Source organism: Phlebotomus papatasi, chromosome 1 (genome assembly GCF_024763615.1).
Source record: "Phlebotomus papatasi isolate M1 chromosome 1, Ppap_2.1, whole genome shotgun sequence".
Taxonomy (NCBI): domain Eukaryota; kingdom Metazoa; phylum Arthropoda; class Insecta; order Diptera; family Psychodidae; genus Phlebotomus; species Phlebotomus papatasi.
In genome coordinates this window covers 71,975,174-71,994,265 of record NC_077222.1, presented here as the reverse complement: position 1 = coordinate 71,994,265, position 19,092 = coordinate 71,975,174, and the positions used below count along the sequence as shown (strand labels likewise).

Here is a 19,092-nt window from a genome sequence, read left to right as displayed (position 1 = left end):
GAGAGAGCTTTCCTCGATTTTTGTTCTGTGCTCTCACCCAAAATCATCCTCTCTCGCGCGGTACACATCACTCTCCCCGGGAGCGGATAATTTATTTTCCATGTCTCTCAGCAACATTATATTTTCACTCATGCTGAGCTATACATAACTAATGTATTGGGCGGAGAACATGATGTGAGAGCAAATGTTTATTCTATGTATATACAACCACCCCTCTGCAAGCTTTGGACTGTGAGAGGCAAAAGCTCAAGTTCTAGATCAATGAGGAATTAAAGCACAAAATTCTTTGCATGCTTATTTGCACTCTGCGACAATCCACTCAACCGGACTTAAGGGATTCTACCTTGACGTTGGATGGACATAGTTACACAACTTTAGAAAATATTTACTGCAATTTAAGTTTATAAAAGTAAAGTCAAGTTCATATTCACATTACTGTGTTATCACACTTGCACATTAAAATTTTAATATGATTCACATTAATTGTCGCTGGTGAGAGTCCAAATGTGTAATTTGTGTGTTTTAATCATTTAATATTCAAAATTTGATCTATTTGTTGATAAAAAGGTAGACTTGGCTCGCAAAATTTAAATTAAATTGATTTATAGCATTAATGCGAAAAATTAATGTGATTTTCTCTTTAATTTTTTAATGTGAAAAATATTTATGCTTTAGGTAAATTTAAACTTATTTTTGCAGGCCAAGTCCACTTCTTTATCAATAAATAGAAAAACCCCAAATATTAAGTGACTCAAAGACACAAATAACATATTTGGACGCTGACAAGCGACAATTAATGTGAATCACATTAAAATTTTAATGTGCAAGTGTGATAGTTAGTTTAGCAATTGAAAAAATAATAATGTTATAATTTTTACTTGATTTACGTATTTTACAAGGAATAAAATAATGTGACTTTCATCAGTGATATTTTTCGTCTAAAGCCCCAAATATCAGTCTGCTCTTTAAGAATATTTAGTTCGTTAAATTTGGTGAAAGATCAGCTCAAACTAGTTTATACTGGGAATTTAGTATCAGAATTAAAGGTTCTTTGCATAAAATGTATGAACCTTTACTAATAATTTTTACGGGCTAGCTAAATAATCTTGAAAATCTGCCTAGTGACTAATAATTAGTAAGTTTAATGTTAAATATAGCATTAGATGTAGCTTCAGGGTGATTGACAAAAAATGCCAAAGATTGAAGAAGAAATCTATCGAATTTCGACAATTCAATTCTCATGTAAGAGCATCTTTCTCGGTAGCAGCAGTATAATTGTTAATTTTCAAAATCCTCGGGGTCCAAGGGGTGATCCTCAAGTCTCATCTGCTTATAGAAAATGTTCCAAAACGGTTTATATTGCCATGTTCTCTCGAAAGGCGACTTTAGCTTGAACCGAAAAATTATAAAAACTCCGTCCACAGTAACAAAAGGGGGATACGTGATTTTGGTAACCATTGACACGATTGTTGCATCCCCAGGATCTTTCCCATTCACCGTGCACCGTGCACGGAATTATCCTTCACCGAAGGGCCACTTGTTCGCGTACAACTAAAATAAAGGACTCGATCGAGAACTGATCGAACGACTCCTGTCTATATTATAAATGTGTCGTAGGCTGACCCATTCAAGAGCCATGACAGGATGATCTGAAGAGTGTGGGATCCCTATCCCGGGTACTTAATAAATACTCGTACTTTTGTTCTGAAATTCTTTAACGTTTTTACGTAGAAAATGGACAGATAAATTTAGATCAGTTTATTGTAGGTGAGATTTTTAACGTGAGCAAACTCGGATTGCATGCAAATTCGATTTGGAACTAAGGATGAGAGATATTATATAAGGTAAATGTCCTAAATCAAAACCATTTCCACACGCTTTAACTATGACAGAAGATTCAACACATTATGTTCATATTTTTTCTGAAGAAAATTACATAAATTTGCTCCTTGACTCTTCTAGAATGTTACTGTTTAGTAAAAATTCTTTAGATATAATTTCAAAACTTCTTAAATACAAGAAAAATACGCGAGCGTAAAATGCTTCTATTGGAAACAAATTAATTTAAATGGAGACAAGGGAAAGTTTCTAATTGGAGACAAACAGTGTAACTAAAACTGCGACGAAAGGCTTTCAAAACCTTGTTGAGTTGCTCCTGAGTGCAGGATTTGTACTTATTCCTGGTCTTTTCTCCTTTCCCATCTAAAACAATAAGAAAATCTCTCCAAAAAATAATATTTCCGGGGTTTCCTATTGAAGCATTTGCAGACACTTCAGAAAAACCCTTTTTGTTCACGAAAGGTAATTATTTCATTTGAAAACTTCACGTACCGTTAACAATAAAGATTAGCACTTAATTTAACTAAAATTAGTCAAGAATATGACATAAATGTTAAACAAAACGAATAAACGACAATCACCTCATTGTGTTTTTCATTGGAAAACATGGTGGATCGATGAAAAATTAATTGGTGAAAAGGTACACTTTAAATTTTTCTGAGAAATTAACAAATTAAAATTTGTGAATATGAATGGATTTTTGCTTTATTTGGAGCAAAATTAACTAATAAATGAAACTGTGGTATAGAAAATATATAAATATAATAATTTAGTACTGTATTTATCGTGAAAACAATGACGTTTCCATTTGGAGTAGCGAAAAATTTCCATTTGGAGCAGGTTTTGAAATAGCTTAATTTACCCTACATACAAATTATTATACATTGGAACACGTTTCTTGACCACAGAAAGCCTTGTCTATGTGAAGAACTACAACAATATCTAAGACTGATTGAATTTTGTAAGAACTTTCCTTTAAACCTTATTTTAAATAACGTAGTCGAGTAAAAGCGGTCATATCAGTACCTGCGTACTTTCGAAGCGTTATTGTGGGATTTTTTATACTAAATCGACAAAATCGGACAGATGGCATAATCTGAGCAAAAAATGAAGTTTTGACGAAATATAGAAATAAATGTCTTTTACTATACCGAAATAATCATCAAAATCGGTTGAGCAAGAGCCGAGATAATTGAGTTTATGTTATATAAATTCGTTTTTTCTACTGTGGCGGTCCTAGCGTTTGTCCTATGAACTTCAAATATTCTATGAAGTTGTAGCGCTCTGCGAGAACTTTTTAATTGCGCTATTAAGACCCAAATAGACTCAGTCAGGCTGATCCTCAAGAATATTTAGCCTGTAAGATTTGGCAGTAAATAATTATCTCAAATTTCCATATACTAAAGGCTTTTAGGATCACTGAATTGAAATCCTTTTCGTAAAATTTCTTTTACCTAACTCTTTACTGCCAAATGTTAAAAGCTAAATATTCTCGAGGATCAGCCTGAGTCTATTTGGGCCCTTATACTGGGTTCAGACCTAAGGCTTAGCTATTTGGCTTAACTGCTCTAATTTCTTAAGACAAAAGCCCTACTACATTCTGAAAAAACAATAAAATTTGTGTTAATATAGGATTCTGAGACCTTTGGGAACTGGGCTAAACCTCTAGTCTGAAGACCGCTTTACTCTTCAAAATCGGTCAAATAGAACCGGAGATATGGCGTTCTGAATTTCGTGAAATTTGACCTTCCATATCTCCGGTTCTATTGTAACCACAGCTAAACCACGCAACTTTTTGGAAACTTCATAACCTAGACTACAACACTTGAGAAGAATGAGTTTGATTTTTTTTGTGATTTTTTAGTCATAAAGGGTAATCATAAACCTTAAACATTAAACCATAAACCAAAGGAAAATTCCCATCGTTTAAAGTTGAATTGCGTGCGAACAATAACGCACCCTCTCTTGTTAGTTCTGATAGAATTTGATGGAAGAAAATTGTACGGTGGCCATTGCAAAATATCAATTCCATAACTACCAATAAATTCTTCAAAAAATCACTTCCTTTTCGAGCTTAATATATTCTCCAAAAAACAGAAAAGTTCAAAGAATGAAAAAAAATATTCGAATGAACTGTTGAAAGCGAAAATGATAAGTCAAGCATGAAATATTATTTACCATGCTATCCACCACCCTATTATCGATTTTCACTAATAAAATTGTGCATAAATATTTAGTAATTCAAGTGCAGGAAGGTAGTACATATTTTCAGAATAGGTGAAGGACAAATCATCGTCCCCATATTAATCATTTCACATTTCATGCCATCAGGATGGGAAATTAAAATTGTGCATTGAATGGAACACGAGCTTTTCATAATAAATTTGATTTTTAAATTAATTTTCAGTCAAGGAAAATGAAGGGCAATTGACAAAATTTTTAATTAATGTCAAAGGATGATACGGAAAAGGAGGAATTTTTCCATAAATTCTATTAGTGAATTTTAATGAGAAAGCTCCCCAAAAAACTTTGAAAGTTGTCAACATTCAGTGGTGGGAGGATAAGTGAAAGTCCATTAAGTTTGTAGAATCCAAAATCATTTTATTTTCCACTTTCTTCTTGTTTTGGAGTAAAAAAATTGTTCCTTTAGAAATTAGATTTTTCTTTTCTTGTTGGAAATAACAAATTACAACATGAGTGAATCTCTTTTTTTTTGTTAACTTTTCATTATGAAAAACAATCTTTATGAAGTAAGTACAGGGTGTCATTGTAACAAATATTCACTATTTTACGATAATGTTTACTATTAGTATAAAATAAGAGATTTTTTTTTTCATTTTCTTTCAATAATTATTTCAAAATAAACCCACCCCAAAAATCTTAAGAGTTTAGTGAACATTTGGAGTTGTGATTCTTTTTCTTGCCATTCAACTAGTAACTATATTTTCGACAGTCATACTATTTATTTTTATTTATATCCTGAAATATCACAATTTTGGTAGATTTATTTAAAGATCCATTTTTTTAACGTTGTTTTCGCTGTGCCAGCCTTAGTTTAATATAGAATTGTTTGTACACGGTTCTCAATGGAAAATGAAAAATATTTTCTCTTTGTTTAGCAGAAAAAATGCAATAAATTGAAATAATGCAATAAATGTGACTTTGGCAATTAATCTCTATATATTTGATTGATGAATATTTGATTTTTATTAAATAACTCTATTGTGGTTTCATTCTAATTTCACGGCTAAAACACACTAAAATTTAAAGGTTTTAAAGATCCTCGAGATCAGTTTTAAAATTAGTAAGATCACTAATTACCAGAAAATACAAATCAGCTCGGAAACGGTAATTAAAAATTTTTAAACTTTAAGATTTATTTCTAAATTTAAGGGTAAAGGTTGGACAAAATACAGTCTGATGAAGAACGAAATCAAGTTGAACCTGGAAATGAGAGACCCCACTAGGGCTGCTCTTTAGGATCAACTTGATTATATATCAGCCTACAAGGGATGAATAAGTGACTCTCAACTCTTATTCAGAGTGAACCATAACCATGAGCGGCGATCGTCAAAATAGTGCCCGACAGATCGGAACGATTTGACCAGAAATCGGCAGATCGTTTTGAGATCGGCAAATTGACAAATGATCGGCAGAACGGCATCATTTTTGGAAGAAATCAACAGATCGGTATTCGAGTGTACCGTGAGCGGCATAGTTATCTTGTCAGCATATTTCTTTTCATTGCTTGAACGCTACCGACTCAAAGACCTATTTTTCGAAACGATATCACGCTGCGTGTTCGCTTGTTCGCCTTCGGACCTAGGTTAGAGATAGTAACTTTAAGGTTTTCGAACAACTCTCTGCCATAAAACGATTCAACGACACTCAACGACGTTTCTTTCGTTTTAGCTTTTTGACTTTTTTACCTATGAAAATATCGTGGTTATTCCTAAGAACGATTTTCAAGGTCAGGTGTTCAAAAAATTTTGAAGAGCGTATTTATCAACCGATTTGGATATTTTTGGGTTCTTTGGAAAGGTCTTGAAATCCTTGACAACACTCAATTGATTTTAATACGTAAGGACCCGCAAGTAAACTAGTCTTAAGCCGATAATAAATTCCCGTTTAAAATAAAATATAATGATTTCTACGCCATTTTGAGAAATATTTTGAGTTACTTGATTTATTATAAAAAATGATTAAAGATTCCGCTTTAACCAAGAAAAAAAGGTAATTCTAAATTTATTAGCATCTGAGATAGGGAGATAGTGTAAACTTAAGCCACTTGGTAGACCTTTAAATTTCCCTTTTTGAAAGTTTAAGTCAGTATAGAAGACAAATCTTTAGGTTTTGATCCTTAAATCGACCCTTTAAGCCTGATCAGTGTTCTCCGTAAAAAGACAAAAAAAAATTTTAAAGCTAGTCGCGGAGATCTTCAAAACCTTTAAATAATGAAATAATTTATATAGGACAAAAACGAATCAACAAATTAAATTACATACATACAGTTTAATAGGATTTTTTTCTTATTTCAAAAGTTTTCTTTTTCTTTATTGTTTCTCACAATTAATCCAAGGCCTAAGTTTACCTTTATGTCTGAATTTTTTTCAATACTTTCTAATTCTTGTTTCTTTTTGTTCAAGTTTCTCAATCTCTCAATAATTTATAAAAATAAAAGAAGTATTGTTAAAATTCAGTTTTTATTAGCATAGCTTATAATCACTATTATTTTTTTTAATCAGTTCTATATCATGAAAAGAGTTTCTCCTTTTTTCAAAAGCACCTTTACGATTAGGTGACACCCTGTGAATTACTTTTATAATTTATATTTCTTTTTTTCATATTTCAGACTGAATACTACCTGACTATTTTTTTTTATTTCTTCTTCTTTCTGATACTAAAAATATTATATAACGCATTTTTTGTTTTCATCGTCTCTCTCCATTTCAATTTGGTGTAATGAAGAACACAGTTTTTTTTTAATATATATTCATACTTCAAGTTTAATAAAAGCATTATAATGGAAACACATTAACATAGAAACCTATCATATCATAGTATAGTATCGTACACATTAACATAAAAATAGTCATAGGGAGTAATACAACCTAATAATCTTTGGCACTGTAATTCTAAGACAGAAAGTTTTTAAATACTTAAGGATTTCCAATTTTGTAATACAGCCCGTCAGAGTATAATTTTTTAAACAATCGTCAAAATACGCATCATTTATCAGTTAAAAAAGTTCCTTGCAACCAGCAATTAAACTAAAGATAACTGATAAAGCTTCATTTTTATATTAAAGACTTTATGAAGAAAATGAATAACAAAACCGATTTAAGACGACATACAGTAGACTCTCGCTCAATCGGATCTTTTTCAATCGGGCGCAAAACTTTGTTGACAATTTTCACGTTTGATTTTAAAGCCAATTTATTTAAATTCGCTGTAGTTCCTTTTGTTTTATCGTGATTCTTTATATTTGAGCGCTTTTTATGAAATTTACAATGAATTAGATGCCTAACTTTGTCGATAATTTGGATGACATTTTGCCCCATATGCCCGATTGAGAGAGAGTCTACTGTTACAAGCTAGAAATATTCTGTTTCAAAATTGGAGAGAAATACATAAATCTTAGACATTCAGGATGGGGCAAAGTGAGACAAACTTGATATTTCATTTCTTACGAGCTTTCTGATGATCTGAGTACTGCTCGAAATCCACGAGAGAGCAGTTTCGATAATCCATTTTTTTTTTCAACCTCATACTATCATGGCTCCAAAACGGTTAGAGATCTTGACTTACGGTCTACGGTAACCTCCCTCTTCCACAACTCAAAATTTTCCAGCGAACCAACTTACTCAAATCACCACCCTTTCCAGTCCCTCCAAAAACATAATTTTTGACTTAACACAAAATTGACCATGGCGATTTTGTTCATTTTTGGAAATGTTTTACAGGTAGACCAGCTGAACATCCGCCCACCGACACGTATCACCGGAAAAATCGCCATATTGAATTATTCAAGGTCAAAGGATAACCACCGCGGGGGGCCTAATTTTCAACGTAATTGGTCAAATTTGAATTTTTCTAAAGGGTCTTGTAATTCTGAATCTGACTGCATCGGTCACAATCGGTGATGGATCAATAAAGTAACAGTAATATCTACATTTTTAAAATATTGTTTTTCGCGTTTTTTCAGTCTTCTGCCCCATATGAAATTCAAACGGTTATTATTATTGATTGATTCAAACGGTAAGAGATGATTTCCGGTCCTCGGTGACCTTCCTAAAATGACATAAACTTGAAACTGATCTCTTCCCCTCTCCTAAAATACGTCATAAATTGGGTTTTTCTAAATTTTCTCAAAATTGGCCCTGGTGAATTCGTTCATTTTTGGATATGCTTTGGAGGTAGTCCAGCTGAACATTACGACAACACCTTTCATCGGAAAAATTGCCTTCTAGAATTACTGAAGGTAAAAGAGCCTAATTTTAAACGAGTGTGGCCAAATAATTAATTAAAATGTTGATGATTTTTTATGTACCTTCTTCTTAAACAATTTTTAGCTTGAAAATGTTTTTATGATGATTTATAAAAAAATTTAAATCGAAATTAGGGCAGAATCACATTGACAGTAAAATGCTCACCGTCACCGTCAAAGCCCTCACCGTATTTCGTTGATTTACGCATTTTCATTACAATTCTTACGCAAATTTTCCATTACAATAGTACCTTGTCTCATACTCGGTAGCACTAGGTAAAAATAGTATAAGAAAATTGTATAAATAAAGCGAAAATGCGATAAACGGTAAGCAAAACAAAAAACTGCAGGATTTTTTGCTACAGTTTTTCGTACAGTATTTTTGCTCACCGTTTATCGAATTTTCGTGTTATTTCTTCAATTTTCTTATATTATTTTCACCTAATGCAACCGAGTATGAGATAATGTAACACGGTAATTGAGAACTTGCGTAAAAATTACAATGAAAATGCGCAAATCAACAAAATAGGTGAGGGTTTTGACGGTGACGGTGAGCATTTTACTGTCAATGTGATTCTGCTCTTAATCTTATATGCACTCAAAAAAAATTGCAAAAAAGAATATAAGGGGAAGTCCTCGAGAGTTCGAGTAGTTCCCAAAACCTCGAACGCTTTGCCAATAATTTTGCTCGATATTTTATAAGAATATTGGGGGCCTCGAGTGGGTCAGTGGATAGAGTAGTAGCTCTATGACTGCGAGGTCTGGGGTTCAAAGCTGAGCAGCAGCAGAAAAAGATTTCTCATGCCATATGGGCTTTGAATTCGTCCAGTGAATGAATGAATAGTAATGTCAATGGTGCATATTGACAAAAAAGTGAACCGCCTAAACAATAGAGGCTGGTACAAAAACGAGTTTCGACATGAAAATGGTATACTTCAGTCGATACAAATATTCGCTGTCACTGATCCCAAACACACACCGAGAAGGGATGCTGTGATATAGTAACGGCACTGACTGCTCACTGAGCTGTGATATAGAGCGGCTACCCGTATCGGGGGATAAGATAGAATAGGAGTGGGGAAGCATAAGGGGCCCAATTGGTGGCCTGGATGCATCGGAATATCCGAAATGGTGAACTGACCCCTGGCAAAATCTTATTTTATCTCATCTTATAAGAATATTAATATTCTGCAATTTTATCAAAGTCCATTTCTCTATATTAAAAAGAACTGTGCTTTTGTTTTCTAAAAGTTAATTATATAGAAATTCTTAAAAACACAGGGGCAAATATTGTCAGATATGGGGTAATTTGGGACATTTTGACTTGATTTGATTTGAGACATAATACTAAATGTCCATGTTTAGTTGACAGTTTGCCATTAAATCATTTTTTCTCAGATCAACAAAAATCTTTCTAAAGTATACTTTTATCATTTAAGAAACAAGTGAGACTTTCAAGCCAAAGGTGTCTTATATTGTACACGCATTTCCCTATTAATTTTACTCAGTTTTACTCTGAGCGACACAATTAAGGGTTTATTCATTAGGGCCTCTCTACATTAAGGCCTATACACATTGGAAGGAGTTTTCGTCAAAAATTGCTTTTTGACAGAATTTTTAAGTTTCCACCTACAGTGGTGAGTCAAAAAAGTTCGTCAAAAAAGCTATTTTTGACGAAAATTTCTCTTAATGTGACGAAGCCTTTAAAGCAATTTTCATCAAAATTGCTGTTTTGAAGGAAATTTATCATCTTCTAGCTTCCAAACACTAAACAGAAAAAAAAATTGTGTAAATGTTCGAAAATGTTTCTGAATTCCTATGGGGGAGTTACAAAATGCTCGTGAATCGTATAACCCACAAACATGTTCGTAAAAGTACGTAATTTTTTCACAAACATTGTTCGTAACATGATCATTTGACGAACATTTTTTGTACTTTTACAAACATTTGTTCGTAAATGTTCGTAAACACACAAAAAATGTTCGTAAAATTTAGTCATTTGTCCGTAAATGTTTGTTTTCCTGTTGAACATTTTACGAATTTATCTCAAAATTAGCAGCAAAGATTGTTAAGTTATATAACCCCAATTGCTCATCGGTGAATTTATAATATGTATAACCTCACTTTTCTTCATCATAATGTTTGGTTAACACTAAAAATTCTCATTGAGCATGAGTTTTGAAAAATCCTTCTCGAAAATAACTACCTTTTGACAAATAACACCGTTTCTTTAAATTAATTTATAAATTTGATATTAAGAATAATAAATCGGAAACGGTTTTAGTTTTTAGGTTATGTTTGAAAAATTACATAATCACAGTCATAGTTTATAGAACACAGAAACTGTTAATGTGTCAGGCATAATAGAATTTCGCTTTATAAGACATAATAATTTCTATGTTAATATGTTTCCACAGCTACTCATTAATTACTACGTCTAGTATATACCAAAGAAAATATTTTATTCATATGTAGTTCAACTGCTAAAATAAAATAAGATTAATATTTATGGAGGAATACCTCTCCATTATACAAGTTTTTTTTACTTCATGAGATTTTCTTGCAAAAATATTTCTGATAAAAGGCTGCCTATTCTCTTTATTTTGTCATTATACTGATTTAAATAATAATGCAGAAAATCCCAAATATCCAAAAAAAAATGTATTCCACACCCTGAATTTTTCATTTCGATCACGTATTATATTTCTGAAAATTCTTTATGTAATTTCGAGTTTTGTTTTATTTCCGGTATTTGCAGCCCCGACATTAAAATAAAAGAAAATGAGATTAAAAATAAAAAATAAGCAATAAATCGCATATTTGTGTAAGATATTATTTGAATTTTCGCAAAAATTACACAAATTGCTGCTTGACAAAAGCTTCAATCACTTTTGGGGAATTTCTATCGAAGCCAGCAATTTCAAGCATTCCCATCGATTCGGTGTTATCATTGAATTTCATATCACCTCTGCGACGACGCATATTTACGACAATGAACCTTGTCGAAGCGCTAATGAACAATTAAAATTGAGAAAAAGGACAAATACAGGAGAGAAAAAAAATTTATACTCACTTTGGAGGTTTCTGCTGGAACTTTGTCTTGTATCGATTGAACTGCATAATGGGTGGTTTTCCACCTCTTCCAGCCCTCTGAATTGAATCCACAAATACAATAAAAGCATTGTACTGCTTACCTTCTTCCACTGCCACATTTAGAGGTGTCCCAAGTTCTTGCCAAGTTTTATCCATCTATAAATTCAATCAAAATCGCCTTATTCATAAAAGAAAAAGAAACCCAAAAGAATTTTCTATTAACAGAAACTTACAGTCATATCAACGCAAACTTTATATGCATCATCGTAAGACATTTCCTTCGTCACTGGAACACGCTTTAGAGCCCCTTTAACATTTGTATAAGTCATTATGACGACATTGCGTCCCGAATGAAGCAATGAGAGAGCCATCACGAGAGAAACTTCCAAACACGTGAGTTGTTTTAGTCCAAAAACTGGTCCTGCGAAAAACAATTAACTTGGAATCTCCTAAACCTCTCCAATTCCAAAAAATCCTTACTGTTAATGAGTTTCTTCCTCAAATTAATCACCACGCAAATACTCTGTTCTATCGGATCCAAATACTTGAAGGAGTGATTAACTCCAGCCATAATTTTTCGTGTAAAATGCTGATTGACATCCATTTCCTGGATATTCAGCTTCTTGCGGTAGTAGGTGTCCTGCAAATTCAATGTTATGGAATTTTTCAACTTGAGAGATGTTCAAGTATACGGAGATTGAAAGTGGAAGAGAAACACAAATAAAAATGAAAGACAACAGAATTTGAAGAAAAAGAGAACAAAGGATAAAGTAAATAAAAAAAAACAATGCATTGTCTTTAGTAGAATAGCAGCAGATGGAAATTGGGCACTTTACAGGTGATTGCAAAATTATATTCCTTGTGAACATCAGTTTTCAATTACATTCTTACACTAAGAAAAAACCTAAAAAGTTAAACCAAGTCTATGGCAGCTTTGAAGTTTATGGCAGAGTTGAATTAACTCTGCGAATATCGACGTAATTGTTACTCTTTTTCGTTGTAAATTTTAATAAGTGGCGGCATTACTTATGGCCAGTCTATACTTGTGGCCACTTTGTAGATATCTTCAATATTTCCCCCAAATTAATTTCGAAGAACCACAAAATTAGGAATATTTGATGTGCTATCATTAAATGAAACTTTTAAATCGATTTACTTTTATATTTCGGTAGAATTTTAATTATTTTTTGGGAATTATTTCACTGATGCGGCAGACAGTCAAATATACGTCAAATTGTTAAGAAATTTTCTAACGATCTCATAATTTTTAATGACTAAATTTTATATCTTCAATCAAAAATATTTAATACTATTTTTCAAAACTTGTTTTCTTAGTAACTATATTTTCATTTACCACTTGATTTTGATAATTTTTTAAACAAAAAATGTAAAATAAAGACAAGGCCATAAGTTATGACCTATTTGATAAGATTATTAACTTGTGGCTGGCCACAGTATTTGACGTGTGGCGCCCTCACAGATATTTGGTTTAGCGAGTTGACAGTTGTGTTATTTTGATTCAGTGAATTTGAGTTTTCTAGCAAAAATTTAATAAAATTTAAGGTGAGTGTTGAAATTCATAATAAAAGAATAGTGTGTAGATCTTGTTGGTTTTTTTTCAATAAACCTGCATTTTGTTTTAAATAACCTAACTTTTTCTCTTATATCCCTCTTAGAATAATGCAAAATACGAAAAAAAGCCCTATTGTTGAACTCAAAGGATGAAAGAAGTATTGAGAAGCATTGAGAATGGAGTGATCATGACAAGTATTCCAGTCATTTTAGCTCTACCCCAATCCCCACACAAACTCTGCATTAAAATCTCCGGAAACTTTCCGGGAGAAGCATTTGATCACGGATGCTTTCAAAAGAGAACAAACAAAAGAGGATATAGTGAGGTGGGTTCTTCATGCAACCAAACGTGGCTATTCCATCACGAAAGACAGGTTGGTTTACTGGTCACTGTGTGCAGTATCAATGTTAGTAGTTTGCTACTATTATGAGTAAAATGTTTGAAAAACTATGAAAAACTTGTTAAGAAAAATAATAAAAACCTATGAAAGTGTTTAAAATGCTTTTCTTTTCTTTTATAATAAAATTATTTTATTACAAAGTTTGTTTTATATCATTTAAAATTGTGGCCATAAGTTATTCCACGAATGGCCATAAGTTCGTAAAAGAGGCCATAAGTTATAAATTTTACATAGTTGGGAAAACTACATATTTTCCGGGGTTTCAGGGATTTTCTTAGAAAACTCATTTGAATATATCGAAAGAAACTACATGAAAGAAATTACTCTTAAAATTTTGCTTTAATTGGTCAAAAAGATCAACAGCTATAGGCAGATATGTCCTTAATGTGGCCATAAGTGATGCCTGCAGCACCCTAAATAGAGTTGAAATAACTCTTCGTGCAAGTTGAATTAATTCGTCGGATATCGATGTAAATATTATTTTTTTTCGATGTAAAATTTCATCTCGCCTGAAGTATATGCTTAAGTGTTTTCGTTTTAAGAATATACTTCAGTCAAGAAGATTTTCGTGTGAAAAAGTTCATATCGCTCCTTGGAAATTACAAGGGGCCAACTCACTTTTTGGCGATTTTGAGGTTTTAATGCACTCAGACAGAAAATTTAATAAAATCTCAGATGATATGAGTCAATCAATTTCGTTATTAGAAAAGTTTTTAAAAATTTTACTCTTTATGATTGCTTGCACGGTTTTGTTTCAAGTCAAGGGGCACCAAATAGATTTATCGTTCAATTTTTTGTGAAACAAGGGACTAACTCAAGCAAGTTGATCCCGTGTCATTCTAATTTCATGAAAATTTGCGCATCATTTAGAATGACAAAGAGCTAACTCATAAAAAAACTTATTTTGAAAGGTAAAAATGTGTATGTTTCGATGTTTATAATAATGCTCATACAAATAGAAAAGAATTAAATTGTTTTTATTAACATACTTAATTGAAATAATTATTCATTTATTGAATCTTTCATGCTGTCTCCTGAAAAATGGCTCAGATTGAGTTGGCCCCTTGTAATTTCCAAGGAGCGATATGGAACATCAATTAGAAATATGCCTAACAGTATTTCATAAAGACATGTTCATTGATATCAAGAAAATATTAATAAAGATAATGATAATATTAAAAAAATCATAAAATTGCAAAACAAATTTATTTTAGGATTTTAAAGAATAATTTTAAACTCTAAAAAAGATTTTTTCTTAACTCTTGAAACGAGTGATTTTCAGTCTTAACACTCATTTGTCATGTAAATTCTAGAACAAAAAGTTAAAACAACTCTTCCGAATATTACACCTAAATAGAAGTAAAATCAACTTTAAAATATAGTTAATCAAAAATCAGAACGGAAAAGAGTCAATTCAACATCGATTCGAGTAAGTTTTACTTGATTATTTTTCTGAGTATAACAAACTGATGTAAATGTAATTTGATCATTATTTTGATTAAAATTCCGTTAAGCCGTCTCTCGGCTTAAGTCATAAGTGTGTCTAGGGCATTACGTTAGGCTGCAAGCCATAGACTAAAACGATTATCATCAGCGTGCGTTTATTCCTTCAGTCCTATCTGATATTCTTCTACGGAGGGAGCGGTAAGATATTATCGACTTGAAATATCTCATAACATTCATAAATACACTGAGAGAAATCCGAAAAAGTTAAAATAACATTCCGGAAATGTTAATTTTACCCTGCATTATTGATCCGAAATCGGTGTAATTATTATGCTTTTTAGGTGTATTTGGGGTTAAAGTTACCCTTTTTCATGTTAATTCTACACTTAAAGAGGTGTAAAATTAACATTAAAAAATGTTGATATATTTTTACACATAAAAAGTGTTAAAGTTACGAGGAAAAAAAGTTAATCGCACCCTCTTTTTTTCTTAGTGTAGCGACTTAGCGAATTGGGATTTTAGAGGATCCCTCAAAGTGGAACAAAGGACCATTAGCATGACCTCATTTGTTTTTTTTTTTCAAAGGCTGAAAGATTCTAAGGAGCACATTATTCGAATTGATACATGTTTAACACTTCGTAGAACCCTAACTAAAAGTGCCACGGAAGGACCAAGTGGCAGCCGCTGCCACTTATCGAATTTTACATAATATTTTGATATTTTTAATTACATTTTAACATTCGGAGCTTTAGTCAGTTCTTTTCTGGTGTCTGAACCAGAAATTTCATTTCTTTGGGTACTGTATCTAAAGATTTTTAACCATTCGATGTTTTCATCTTTATCAGAATCATGGACTCAGGGAAAGTGGTGTGCCTTTTAATACGGCAGCCTTTGAATTTTTAATTTTTCTCTTATTTTTCAAAGGAAAAATTCTACTTTATGAACAATAGTTAATTACTATTAACTATTTTCTATTAACTTCGCTTAACAAAATGGATTTTTAGCTTTAGGAAATAAGAGAAAAATTGAAGCATTCTGATTTTGACGCATTTAAAGGTATGTCACTTTTCCCTATATTTCATCTCAATAATTAGCAAAAACACTTTCAAACTGTTCTTTTAGGGCTTTTATACACTAACAATCAAGAAAATTACATCTGCAGAACGTCAAACTCCCATATAAAATGCAAATGGCAGCAACTGCCACTTGGTCCTTCCGAGTGCAGTTTTTTGTTTTTGCAATATATTTACATTAATATTTAATTTATACTAAAAATTTTATAACGAAAAAATAGCCAGATAAATACTGCACACATTCAATCAGGCCTCCAGGCGAAATGATATATTCTTCACTATAAAAAATAACATTGAAAACTAAATTGGCAGCGGCTGCCACTAGGGTCCTTCCAAGTGTTAAGCTCGTTTGAAAGGTATTGGATTCTCTAATAAACCTGAAAACGTTCCAATTGGTCATAAATCATTATCTAGGGTAAAGTGCTCTAATTCCGAATTATTTCTAATTTTGAATTTTTGGCGTATTTCTCAACTGAATAGTATCATATTTGGGATCGTTGGAAAGGTCTTGGAATTCCTGACAAGCTTCAGCCAATTTCAATCGATTTTGAACCGGTACAATACCGGTCTAGAACCGATGACTGGTGTTTATCCTAAAATCAATCAAGCTATTTTGGGTGATCTTTTGGTGATTTCTAAAGATTGCGTTGCGGAAAAAACTTGGTGAAAATTAAACAAAGTAAAAACAGGCTATTTAGGAAAACAATAGACTATTTTTGCTTTCAGTCACTCTTATGGGAATACAATCTAAAAAATAACATAACTTTGCTAAAATTTTTGAGATTTTGGGGTACTCAAAAATGTGAATATTCTGTAAAAACTAAAAACACTTTTTTTTAAAATTATTTAGGGTAAGTGTGCCAAATTTCGGCATAGTTGCATGCAAGTGGCAAAGTCTCAAGTTTAAAATGTAACATTTTTAATATAAATTGATTTTTTTATTCCTTCTTTTTATGTCGTGTTGCTTGAAACCTTGTAGACTATTTATCGTCTTTATTTACTCTAAAATCATTCTTAATACATTTTAAAATGAAAAAAATGTAGACATAGCTTTGGTGCCCTATTTCGGCCACCTTCATTCTCATAGTTCCTTGCATTTCGGGAATTCTTCTAATGTCTTTTTCATATCATCTGATTTGTCAAAGCTACATATTTTTTTTATTCTTTTGTATTGTATATTCTTTAAAGTAAAAATTAAAAATTCATGGAAATTCGAGGAACAAAATAGGTGGCCGGAATTGCAAGCTGGCCGGAATTTGGCACACTTACCCTAAAACTAATTGTATAGGATATTTTTCATAGGATCCTGATAAATTCTTGAGCTAAGACTTTTTTGATCTAAAAACTTTAAAAGCAAAAATGTTCATATCGTGACACTTTTGCATGCAACTGTAGTGTGCATGCAAAATCAATGGATTAATGTATGCAATAAATATCTCACCTTGAATTTCTCAGGATAGCGACGCTTGGAGCGGTAGAGCTGAAGGAAAGCAAAAACGGAAATTGGATGCATTTTGCTGTTCCGCAATGTTTCCATATTGCTGAGGGCGCTGCAATATTTCTTGGAGAGTGAATCGGAGGGTTTGAGCATTTTCATGGCCGTCAATCGTGGAATGGCCTCAAGAAGTTCTGGATACGTCATTGATGGCAGGAGTGCTTCCCAGATTTGACGATGTGGCCACATGTGCGTGGGTATGTAGGCATAGGGGATGTTATATTTTTGAATCATCTCCACCGCCTTGGCCGGATCCTTGAGATTCTTGAATTCAATGATGAGCAATAGACGCTGGTAGGATGTCATCTCAGCAACACTATTGTCATTCTCGGCATTCTTGAGTGTCAGTGGACCACTCTGGAATGTGGATTTGACAATGAGAACCTTCTGAGGATCCTGAATCTTGGGATGAGCCATCTGTATGACATCTTTGTGTGACCACTTGTTGATGACACTTCGACGAGCAATCATGTCACAGAGCTCTTCAGGTGTCTTGAGATTGTACCACTTGGCGATGGCATTGCGCAGACCACGGCTATAGCCAGTGCGATTCAGGGAGTAGAATTTGTTGTAGTACGCAAACAGCAGAAAATCGTCCTGTGTCACGAGGATGTCCGGAAGCATTTGGTAGATGGCATTTCGGAGTTCCTGATTCTGCACCAAATGCAAACAATACACGATGCAGATCAATGTCTCATTCTTTCGACGCAGGTCAGCACAATCAATGGCCTTCTTGATGGTCAGCGTTACCAGACGATGATTCTCACCAGTGGCCAATGTCTTTAGGCATTCCAGTTGATCTGGAAGGCGACACAATACCCTCACCGTTGGTTTCTTCTCCGTCGCCACGTAGCACTGATCCGTATTCCCCATATGGAGAAATCGTAGCAAATGTATAGCATTCATTGTGTTATTTGATCTGCAGGACCAATGCAAAAAATCTTATGAGGAATTGCGCAAAATAAAATGAGGAAAATATGCCACAAATTGATTGAGGTTATGTTATGATAAACAATTTCTTGAGGCCTTTTTCTACTTTGCTAAATCCTTTCTCAGAGAATTTTTTACAAAATCCGATAGGGAAACAACTGATCTATCCACTGGACTACTTATTTTTTATGTAAAAATGCACGTAAGAGCATATTTTGTGATATTTACATGAGTGAAATTCCTCCAGTTGTCACAACACTCACCACCTTTGCAGGGTTGACCAACACAATTTCTCCGTGCTCATTGCAAAATTTTTGCAACGCACTGCTGGAATTCTTATGGACGATTCCATAGACTTTCTTTGGATTATCCATCTTTCTGATTATTATTTTCTACGTTTTTACCCGGATTCAGAGAGAAAGAAAAAATCATTTTTTTATATATGTGTTTTTTTTTTAAACTAGTTTTTTTTACAGTTAAAGGGGTCAGGCTTTAATTTTCCGAATATGAAAATTGGAAAAAATGGAAAATATAATGTACTGTTGTCCCTTTCTTGGGTCATCATGCGTGTTTTTTTGGATTAACAGGTCCAATAGGTCAAATCGGCCAAACGGTAAAAGATATCAACTGTGGGTCTTAGGAAACTATATTTTCAAGCATACCTTGTATGTTTTATTTTTCTTTTTTCATCGGAAAAGTAACGGTAATAGATTTATTTTGAAAATACTGTTTTTCGCACTTTTCAGTCTTTTGACC

General features: G+C 32.8%; 1 protein-coding gene across 1 annotated transcript; it reads right to left on the bottom strand.

Moving 5' to 3' along the window:
- Nucleotides 1-11,048: 11,048 nt before the first annotated feature.
- LOC129800894 (RNA-binding protein RO60) lies at nt 11,049-18,740 on the bottom strand. Its single transcript, XM_055845626.1, has 6 exons — nt 18,565-18,740; nt 17,353-18,325; nt 11,900-12,059; nt 11,653-11,840; nt 11,400-11,575; nt 11,049-11,336 (listed from the first exon to the last, which is right to left on the bottom strand). Exons 1-6 carry the CDS (start codon nt 18,708-18,710, stop codon nt 11,180-11,182), a joined length of 1,800 nt encoding a protein of 599 aa, XP_055701601.1. The 5' UTR covers nt 18,711-18,740; the 3' UTR covers nt 11,049-11,179.
- Nucleotides 18,741-19,092: the final 352 nt, after the last annotated feature.

Excerpts from the sequence above, each read along its gene's own strand:
- LOC129800894 (XM_055845626.1), bottom strand. The coding sequence starts at position 18,710 with ATGGATAATCCAAAGAAAGTCTATGGAATCGTCCATAAGAATTCCAGC. Across the intron at positions 12,060-17,352 it reads GCTATCCTGAGAAATTCAAG|GACACCTACTACCGCAAGAA; the intron begins GTGAGATATTTA and ends TTGAATTTGCAG. Across the intron at positions 11,576-11,652 it reads AAGTTTGCGTTGATATGACT|ATGGATAAAACTTGGCAAGA; the intron begins GTAAGTTTCTGT and ends TTGAATTTATAG.